Source organism: Clarias gariepinus, chromosome 14 (genome assembly GCF_024256425.1).
Source record: "Clarias gariepinus isolate MV-2021 ecotype Netherlands chromosome 14, CGAR_prim_01v2, whole genome shotgun sequence".
Lineage (NCBI taxonomy): Eukaryota > Metazoa > Chordata > Actinopteri > Siluriformes > Clariidae > Clarias > Clarias gariepinus.
In genome coordinates this window covers 4,669,496-4,680,000 of record NC_071113.1, presented here as the reverse complement: position 1 = coordinate 4,680,000, position 10,505 = coordinate 4,669,496, and the positions used below count along the sequence as shown (strand labels likewise).

General features: G+C 40.4%; 2 protein-coding genes across 2 annotated transcripts in view; both read right to left on the bottom strand.

The window, feature by feature from the left end:
• Positions 1-197, bottom strand: part of usp22 (ubiquitin specific peptidase 22) — a 24,054-nt gene extending 23,857 nt beyond the window's left edge. Inside the window, exon 1 of the mRNA XM_053511331.1 lies at positions 1-197. This exon is cut by the window's left edge and continues 274 nt beyond it. The gene's annotated coding sequence lies outside the window, so the exon portion shown is untranslated.
• Positions 198-1,189: 992 nt separating this feature from the next.
• cops3 (COP9 signalosome subunit 3) lies at positions 1,190-10,108 on the bottom strand. Its single transcript, XM_053511332.1, has 12 exons — positions 9,932-10,108; positions 8,250-8,379; positions 7,998-8,110; positions 7,758-7,807; positions 7,587-7,679; positions 7,269-7,448; positions 6,932-7,072; positions 4,361-4,534; positions 4,089-4,175; positions 2,149-2,262; positions 1,641-1,721; positions 1,190-1,500 (listed from the first exon to the last, which is right to left on the bottom strand). Exons 1-12 carry the CDS (start codon positions 9,984-9,986, stop codon positions 1,447-1,449), a joined length of 1,272 nt encoding a protein of 423 aa, XP_053367307.1. The 5' UTR covers positions 9,987-10,108; the 3' UTR covers positions 1,190-1,446.
• Between the last annotated feature and the right edge of the window lie 397 nt (positions 10,109-10,505).

Here is a 10,505-nt window from a genome sequence, read left to right as displayed (position 1 = left end):
CACACATACGGCGGGGTTCCGCGATAAATAATCCTTGTTTTTGAAACGGCTCTCACATCCGGGTCCCGACGCCCAAACCCGCAGTGTGATATTAAATCCCGCCGACACTTTAATGTTGTATTTTCCAAGTCGGATGTTTTAATGGACGGCAATGGAATTCAAGCGAACACCGTGGGCGACACAAACCTCACGGCGCCGCTCTCTGATTGGCCGATGGCTCATCCTGTACGCCTCACATTGGTAGCCAGTTGTGCCATTTGTATTCTATACCCCGCCTCTACTCAAGAACGCTGCGCGCTGATTGGCCAATTCGGCTGCTCGTCAAGTTTTTTTTCCTGCCGGAAGTTCAGCTGTTGAGATTGTATAGAGCGGCAGGACGCGACGGTGTTTCAGCTCCTCCCTCGCGCACCAACGCACAAAGTGTTTGTGACACAAATACAGTACTATAGGTTATGCTTAAATAAATAAAGCGATGGGATAATTTTTGTTAAAACGTCTCACCGCTAATCCTTATTCTTAATTATGCTGGTTATTTGTGTCGTTGACTTGGCCATGTTAATTGCGTCATTTCCGGCACCATGTTCCCTTCACCAGCATGGACTGGTACAGAAATGTGTTTGATCACCAGAAGCAACAAGACCTTCAATATGAAGAATTAACTACAATTATTTATATGTCACATTTACTTTTCTTGCCATCTGTGAAACTAAAACTACAAAATGCTAAATAGAACATGCAATAAAATATACTGACTAGTCTAACTTGTCCTGATTAGAGTTAACTTGCTGCTGTTGTGGAAAATGTTTATGGAAAGACACATTAACCAGAACAGACCATCTGTTTCAATTCATTTATATCATATTTTTCTAGTTTTATGTCACAACATCCTGGTTAAAAAACACTCCTCATCTTTACCTGAAAGACCAAAGGACAGGAATGAGAGATTATTCAGCCATAGAGTGAAAAAGCAACACAAGGCCGCTTTACCTGTCTGCTGTGTATTAGTATTCTGTTAGTTAAGGTATCAGTGAGCTGCACACACAGCGTTACACAACAGAGTGAATGCTTTACCCTTTGGGCCTAACACAAATCCTACCTAGAAGAACACGCACAGCCTTTCCACACCCAGAAAGAAAAAAAACTTTCTTACTAAAATGAACAAAATAAAAATAAAAAACTTACACAGACAAGCGTTTCAGACAAAGAAGTCCAGTACTTTTATTGTTTCGGTCATAAATGCAGCTGTGGTTTTGCACTTGAAAATTGATAAATAAAAACACTGACAAAACAGGGTTGGTGTGTATGAGAGCACTGCGAAAGAAAAAAACTAATTATAATAATTGCAGACATTTTAGGTTTTCCTCTGATATAGTCCATTAGGCTGATATTTGTCCTGATGATGGTTCTTCAGCATTACAGGAGTCGCGAGTGTTCGCTGCAGTGGCCTCAGGAATAGGACGAGGTTTTGCTTCCAACATCGTCTTCTTGCGTTCCCATACTCTGAAGAGAGAGAAAACAAAAATCAGAAACGCAGAAGGCTTTCTGAAGTGGCTAGTGAAAACGCGCAGTATTTCCATGTCAGGGTAACAAACTAACATGGAATTAACGGGTTTTTAAGAATTCTAGAGGAGTCTGTGTACCTTTTGTACAAACTGGGGATTAACGGTGATCTCCTGATCCATGGCCTTTAATTTCTCGTCTAATTCTATACACTTCAGCATCTGGGAATGACGAACAGATTAGATTAGATAAATAACAGAAAAGATAATATAAAAGAAAGATCAACATGACCGAAAATTAGGCAAATATACAACCACTTGTTCTCACGCTAATGAATGCACACAGTGACAGAGGCATAAAATATAACTGTAATTTTGTGCCTAATAACTGATGAAAACTCTTGACTATACAGGTAGAGTAAGAAATATACTGTACATGTCAAACAAGAATCATTTTAATCATGACCAATCAAGTGCCCTTTACATGAAATTTATTGTAAAGCAACCAAAATGCCCTAATTATTCTGCCCATATTTCTAACATATCATTTCTAACACAAAAGAACAGCATGAAGTGTTTGGCCTCCATATGTGTAACACTGTCCTGTTTCCTCTTCAGCCTGGCAGTTGACTGCAGTATTATTACAAACCTCTTGGTCAATTTTATGGAGCATTGCAGGGTTGTTGTATTTTTCAGGGTTGTCATGGAAACAGACCATGCCATCTCTCTGGTTGATGCTGGCATAAATCTCTCCATCTTCAATCTGTGAAGAGGAGAGGAACAGTTCAGAAGAGAACGCCCACATAAGACACTTTTCAGTGACGTGAATGTCATTTTAAACACTGCTATTTTCAAACAATTGCCGTATTCTGAAGAAGTTCAACAGGATGATGTAATTAAAAACTGCCAACCAAATGCTTAGAAATATAATTTATTGTACTAATATCCAGTGTTGGGGAAAATAGAGTGCTGATTAATAACCCTGCCTCTTCTCAACACCTCAGCATAGTGTTGCGGAGGCAGTCTTTCAAACATCTCCCGATTTGGGACCCTGAAAGCGATCCTGACAAAGCAGAGCAGCTCTAGTGTCGCACAATCTTTACAAAAACAGTTTAATCGAACTTTGAAAAATGTGATTCTTTGCAGCAAAAATGCAATGCCGCATTATCTAAGATTGAATCGAATGATGCCACAGCCATCCGTGCCCGGGATGCCAAAGGAGCGCAGTTGGCTGTGCTCTCAGGGTAGGAGGGGTGGCAAACTCTCTCCCCTATGAATCACAGTGACACTAGTCAGTCATGGGCATCTGTGAGCACACAGAGGCGGAAGTGTGTGGATAGTGCTTTCCTTTAAATAGTTTGGTCACAGAAACCACCTGCTGTTGTGTTGCCTGAGCAGAGATTTGAAATGTCAATTTGCTTCATGTATTTTGGAATGATTGTAAGGAAGGGAATGTGGTATACAGTGTTTCCCACACACAGAGTATATTAGGACGGGCCCCTTAAATATATTTGCCCACCAATTTTAAAAGTCTGACAGGAAGAACTATGCCATCCGTGTACAATGTACTGAGGCAGTAAATGCCACGGTCTCACAAGCTCTGCAGATAAACAGTATCTCATGGTCACCTAGCTCTTAAGACCCAGGAGGATTAACTCTTAAACCTTAAGTGGCAAACATTTGGGTTTTCTGATACGTCATGTAGAACCATAAATGTCTTACTTTTAAAATGTGCAAATTTTACAGATACCAAAATATGGGAACAATGTAGCAAAAATGTACAATGTGTTTGGTCACAGAAACAACCGAAACCAACCATAAAACACCTGGCTAATGAATCTGCTATTTCTTCTTAATTGTGGTTCTGCAAAAATAAATAAAAGATCATTTTCTATAGTTGTTTAAATTGAAATAAAATTCAGTTCATGATCAAGCCTAGGTTGTACTGAATTTTTTTTGTTTAATAATATATATTTTTTTAAACAAGGTAATGCAGAAAATAGCTAAAATGCTCTGTTATTTAAACAGTGTCATGTTTGCACATCCAAAATTTTTTTTTTTTTTTTTGGTCCTACACGTCACGGATGGAAGTAAGAGTTAGTAGGTTGGATCTTTGAAATGTGCTTAAATTTGTGAAATGTGAAATTAATAAAAAATATAAAATAAATCAAAATATTGTATTAAAGGTCATATATATTTGTTGTTTGTTGTATATGTACAGTAGTAAACTACTGTTATGCTGGCAGGTAATGCTGCCCTGTTACCACCACTAGTATATTTCCTTCCTGTGGAAAACCCTGGGTGTATGTTATACAGAGCATTTAGGGAACTTTGGGAAAGTTGGTGTAAATATGGTGTGCAGTATGAGACTATAAATATTATAAGAAGTTTAACAGTAGCTGAGGTCATTCCAAAATAATAAGTAACAACACACTTTCAACAGCTCTTCTTTGAATCACATTAAGTTCTCCACCAGGAACTGGTGTTTTCATTCTGGTATTGTGACTTCACTGGAAACACTGGCAGCAGTGCTTTATATGTTAACACAGGTGTGTATAAGAAGAGAAAGGTGGCAGTGTTGTGGCTCACCATGTGCAGGACGTATTTCTCTGCCTCCTGAGGCCCTGAGAGCTGAACTCGACTTGCCATGTCTTGTAAAGACAACGTCAGGAACGTCTGCATCACAGGGAAAAATCAGTGTGTACAAATGACACCATTCACATCGATCACCGATCATAACACAGAACTGAAACATTGCTTAAATACGAGCATTTCTCTGTTGACTAAGTAGGCTAGAAAAGTGGATATTTATGTGATCTTAAGTGTTGCCCCGTTAAGTGTGACAGTGTGCAGCTGGAGACCTTGGTTAGCCTCTGGATGTTCTTCTTGTACAATGACGAGAGGCACTGCTTGACCAAGCCCATGTTATTGTCGCGTGTGAATGTTTCACTGTGCTTGTTGACGAGGCTGCGCAGCTCCGCAGGGTTGTTGGTGGAGTACACTTGCGCCAGCTCATGGTAAACATTACTGAGGGGCTAAAAAACAAACAGACCAACAAAAAAAACACAAGAGTATGAATTTCGGATGGGTAAATGTTCCCAGCTCATAAAGAGTAGCTTCTTTAGTCTGAGGAAACTTTTGGGATTTCACAAATTAGTGTCGTCCAGAGTTATGGATCCTCCTCTGCCTGAACGGGCTTGTTAGGCGCACAATTAAGAAAGCGAGCGTCATTAGGGCAGGGGAGGACACCAAAACATAAGAGCAATATTATCTTCGTCTCAGTGTGTTCTTAGCTCTACACTGGAGCCAAAACAACCTCTATACAGGAGGATGTACCAGCACTGAAGAGGCAACTCAGGACCAGAATCAGCATTGTACCTTCATCTAAAGGACACAAACTTTAGAATAATAATGTACAAATCTTGGACAGAGAGGATAGATGGGTCCAAAAAAGTGTGAAGGCGACCATGAAAGTGCATATGGGAAATCATTCACTTAACAGAGAGTCTTATCGCAGCATGAAAAACAGGAGACAGGTTGTTCCTTTCATCTCTCCCCAGGAAGATCAAGACATCTTCACTGGTTCATCAGGAAAGCCACACCTAAGAACTTCCCCCAATCTCTGATCATTACGTTTTAACGACTCTCCCTAATCTCCATCTATTACTGGTTCTTCTTAACAGCTCTCTCCCTCCTCTGCTTTCTAATGACTCTCACCCTCTCCACTGTGCATCTAATGAGCCCATTCAGGCAGGGGAGGACCTTTCACCCTGGACGATACAAATTTGTGGAATCCTACCAGCTTCCCCTCAGACTGAAGAAGCCACACAGATAATTAGTGAAACATTTTGACCTAACAAGAAGTTTATTATAATGAAGTCAGAAGTCAGTTTATTATATTGTATTTTCTTATAATTTTTTACACAAAGATTTACACAAAATTTGCAATTAATTAAAGAATGTCAAAAAAGAGATTAAAACAATAATTAATTTAATTAAAAAAATAAAACAAATTAATTAATTTAAGGAAAGAAGTGACATCATAGAAACAGAGGAGGGGCTGGTCGATTTGTGCAGAGCTGTAATAAATAAAAGGTTAAGCACTTGCTTAAAAGTGAAAGGATGCTTTAAAAACTATGGATGTTAATAGTAGTGATGTTACTGTGACACAGAAGCTCTGAAGCTTGTATCCAGCAAATTGGGGCGTGTCCAAACAAACCCTCACGTGAGAGTCACGTGACCGACAACCAGAGGTGGGTAGTAACGAGTTACATTTACTTCGTTACATTAACTTGAGTAACTTTAAAAAAAAAAAAAAAACTTCTATGAGTAGTTTTACTGCACCATACTTTTTACTTTATCTTAAATAGATGCTGAAGAAGAAACGCTCCACTTCAGCTCCACTCGACTCGTTACTTTTCTAACCATTTATTCTACACATGCAGCCGATAGATCTACCACATCTTTCACTAATCAGACATAGCAACAATAATCACATGACTCCGTTTGACCAATCAGCCGCAGTAACAATAAGACATGTAGTCACATGATCACACACAAACAGGCAGCATAGCGAGGAAAAAATCTTCAGTAGTAGACAGGCAATGAAAACATAAAATTAGCAACCTTAGTAACAGAAGAGGATGAAAACCCCTGGCCTTAAATACAAAGCTTTTCAGTGCAAAAGAACAGCTTCATACTGCAGTGTCTCATCTGTCTGTCAAAACAGACACTTCAGCATATAAAAACTCAACTTCTAACCTGAGGAAACATGTCAGGGTAAGTTTACCTTTTTTACGCAATGTTATCATATATAATTATCCTATAATATACACACACGTAAAATATTATAATTTGAAAAAATAAATGAATCGGACATTCAATTGAAACTGTTACTCAGTATTCGAGTAATATTTTAGACGATTTAAACTTTACATTTACCTCTTAAATAATATATATAAATAAAAATGCTACCAATCTTTTGGCTTGCGATGTTACAATCTAGTAGCTACACAAAATGTGTCCACTGGATGGCAGTACAATGAGCCCTTGAATGAAGCTTCATGAAATAAAACTTTTGGTGAAACTGTTAGCTGGGAGCCTTGAAGCCACGGTAGAAAACTTGAAGAAACTATTAGCTGGGAGCCACGTAAATGAGGCTTTAACTCATCATTAGTAATTAATGATCACTTACTCATCAATTAATTGTGGATTTAACTGACTTTTCTTTTTAACAGATGTCTTTGTTTTGTATTATATTTCTCTGTAGCTGGCATATGGATTGACATATTTACTACAAGACGACACTTGCAGTTCAAGATGAAACACATTTTTTTTTAACCCGCAGTATAAAAGTCTTACACAGTATAATACTACTTTTTAGATAGTACATAGTTGTATGATTTTCTTCAGAGGATGAAAGCTAACCTCACCTTAATGAACCTCCCGACAATCTGTGATGTGTATTTGGGAAGCTGCTGCACCTTGCCATGGAGAATGAGCGAGACAAGGATATACTTCTTATAAGCCTCAAGCATGATGTGACTGACTGCCATAGCTGGAGTGGTTATAGCCTGAGGGGGAAACAGGAATAACAAGCCTTTGTTTTTATAGGTTAACATTTAAATGTAGCCTTAAAAAAGACTACCAAAATTCACATCATAATCATACTAGAAAACATGAAGGACATTTTTAATTTAACTTGGGATTCGACCAAGGACTGAGAAGAAAACCTGAGACCTGAGTGTCACCATGCGCATAAAATATTACCTGCTCAAAGAAATACAGTGCTCGCTCGAAGTTCTTCAAACCCGTGTAGATCATGCCACCATAATAGTAGTAACACAAGAAGTGCTTTGCATCGTACGCTCCATTCTCTTTGCAAATGTCCATCATGTCCAACTCTAGGAAAGGAACTGCCGGCTTGAAGCATTTTGATAGCAGGCATAGCTGCAGAGATACAAAAATCAGAACATGTCTTTACTTTGTTCAGGTTTATCAACTGTGGTACAATTCTGTCATGCCATACGGAAAGAGTAAAAGTTAAAAGTTGTAATTCTTTTTCAGTCCTACATTTTGTGGACATACCTGACACAGATCTGCATGAACTGAGGTAAGCTGGTTTGTGTTCATCTGCATTTTGTCTATTGCTTGTTTGAGTATACTTATCCCACGTAACGGCTGGCAAAGCAAAGAAAATACAGTTAAACCTTTTAAATTGGTTAATTATTATTAAACATCAATGTTAAAACCCTTTACCTGCTTCCGTTCCACTAGCGCATTAGTCAACTGATGGCAAAGCCCAGCAACTGTGGAAAACAGACAACAGGAATCAAAAAGCAGTCAGAAAGCTGCTCAATACCCTAAACCTCCAGTGTATTTCAGTATAGCGCGCTTTATTAGTATATTTATACGTATATATGCTGCAGTACAGCAACAAAACCATGACAAAGGCGCTTTGTTACAGGGGAAAGCCTGTTGAGAGGAGTGTAAACTCACAAGTGTCTGTGGCGTATCGAATGTGCTCTCCGTTGCAGGTGCTGATGAACAGCTGGACTTGAGAGAACAATGTTTCAAAGTCTGGGATGTTGGGCATCGAGAACTTTACAAATCTAGAGTTACAAAGCAACAACATGAACATGTAAACACACAGATGCCACAGCAACAACATATATATTGTAAAGACTGATTTGATGAACAGATTCTCTTCTATCTGACAGGGAGACTCTCTGATGCGTGTCTCACACTCACAGCACAGCTAAAACTCCAAGCGAGTGCTCCTGAATGTCCAGCGCTCCTAACACAGTGTCCAGGTGGGAGAGGTTCTTTGCCAGCAGTTCTCCGCTTTTATTGATCAGCTCACACAACTGAGTCATCTGGCCTAGAACACACACACAAACACAGAAATAATGAGGAACGATGCTGTGTGAAAAAGACAAAGGCAAGATGATACACAGATGACGCCTAATGTTCAAATAGCATCAATTAAAAAAACTACTCCACTTTATTAGCACTGGGTAAGGGGTACGAGGGGGCACCAAAAAGTTTCGAGATTAGCACTGTTTAAAGGCTCTGTGTTTACACAGAGCATTCTCCCTCAGATGCCTTAAAACCTGGTAGTTGAATTCGCTATTGGGAGTCTGGATCTGGGGACGAATGTCAAAAAAGATGATGAGTGTGCACTCGGTCGAGCTTTGGACCGGTCGAGCTTGGTCATGGAGATGACGGGCTTTTCCCCTGTGAAGGCTCTTGCTTCGTCTCAGGGTCGTACCCATGCACGCAAGTTTCGTCACCGGTCATGAAGGACAGGTCATCCACGGCACGTTGACGTTCCGAAACCTTTGAGACCTTTCCGCAGCTTGTGCATGATGAGCGTAGGAGAACAATACACAACATTGCTGTCGTTGTCGGGGTGTGGTATACACACCGCCTACGATCATCATGCACAGGTCTGCACATTTTCGGTGTTTAAGCTTGTTAAAGGTCTTCCTGATCTCTCGCCTTCCTGACCAGTAATGATCTTCCCCCCTTGAAGCGTGAGTGCCACTCTAAACACCTCAAACGACTCGTTGCAGTGTACCAGAAACTTGCTGAAACATGTCAAATGTCTCTGTGGCAGATTTGCCCAGTTTCACTCTTTGTTCTAATTTGCTGTTCATGATGAAATAGCAGATATGATAACGCACGTGGTCAGGATAGCACCAGTTGCAATGTACACAGGAAGATGTCTTTTGGCACACTAACTTATGAAGTGACTGTGTGCAGCCTTGTGCACAAAGTTTTTGATAGCACCTTGTATATTACCCCTGGGCCAGAGTTTCATCACTCCAGGTCTACAGTCTGCTTCTCTCTGAGTGTGAAAAGCATTAGCATTCGTCTAAGTCATGCCTGTCAGCTCTAAGGAAATGCTGCAACTCTGCTGATTTTATTTTATTTGTACATAATGTCCATGGTGTGCTGTGTGTCAGTGAGTAGCTCTGTGACTAGTCTCTCAGAGGATACTCGTTAGCTAAAGAGAACGCTAATCTCACTAGCTCCTTATCTTAGACAGAGACATTTATGAAGCCACTAGTGCTTGTGTGTATCAGTGACTAAAGCGGGCAGTTTCTAGAGCTAACTGCCCCTTTACATCTACTCACTGTGCGCGATCTCACAACAGGCTAAAGTTCTGTCAACTAATACTCCCAGCTAGCATACTAACTAAACATGCTCACTGTGTTTTCCACACCCGTATTTGACAGACCAGTAGGTCCCGCCTCCGCTACTCTTATTGGATAAAACGTAATAACGGACCAATATCGGCGCACGCGATCCACGACCCAGACGCACAGTGGGCGTGTCTATTGCAATACCGGTGTGGGGAAAAAATAATAACGCTGTCCCTTGCTAGCTGAGGCAGTTTTAGTTTCTCCATGAGCTGTATTTATTCATACCTTGAGCAGAGAGCTGCCGCACGTTGTTCACGAACTGCTCCAAAGCTGACGCCATGGTTCTACAGGTTTACGAAGAGGCTGCTTTCACCAGTTTTCATTCAGGAATCAGAATTTAGTGCTAGCTAACTCAGCGCGCGGGTCCGGGGCCTCGGCCGCCACCAACGGAAACCGAATTCTCGTGATATTTGCGTGCGCGAGATTTGCGGTGGGGCGTGTGTGCGTGAGCTGCACTTCAGGGTTGAGAGAAATGTTTCTCAGCTAATAAGACATATGTTCTATCTTGACCGTTTAGCACAGTTGTCCTTACAATTTAGTTTTTCTGTGACCGTTTATACAGCAACATTTATGTCTATGACGTCATCACTGCACAGGCTCTTTATCAGTGTAAAAACATGGAAGGCAAATACGGGTGACGTCACTGTGAGATGAAGCTAAACGCCTGTAAACTCATTATCCTGACCAATGTGGAGTAGTGGTGCTACGGTTGTTGTGTGGATGGCACCCTGGGCAAAATCCTCTTCAGTGCTCCACCTATAAAAAAAAGATATCTATATATAATATATTGTATTTATTG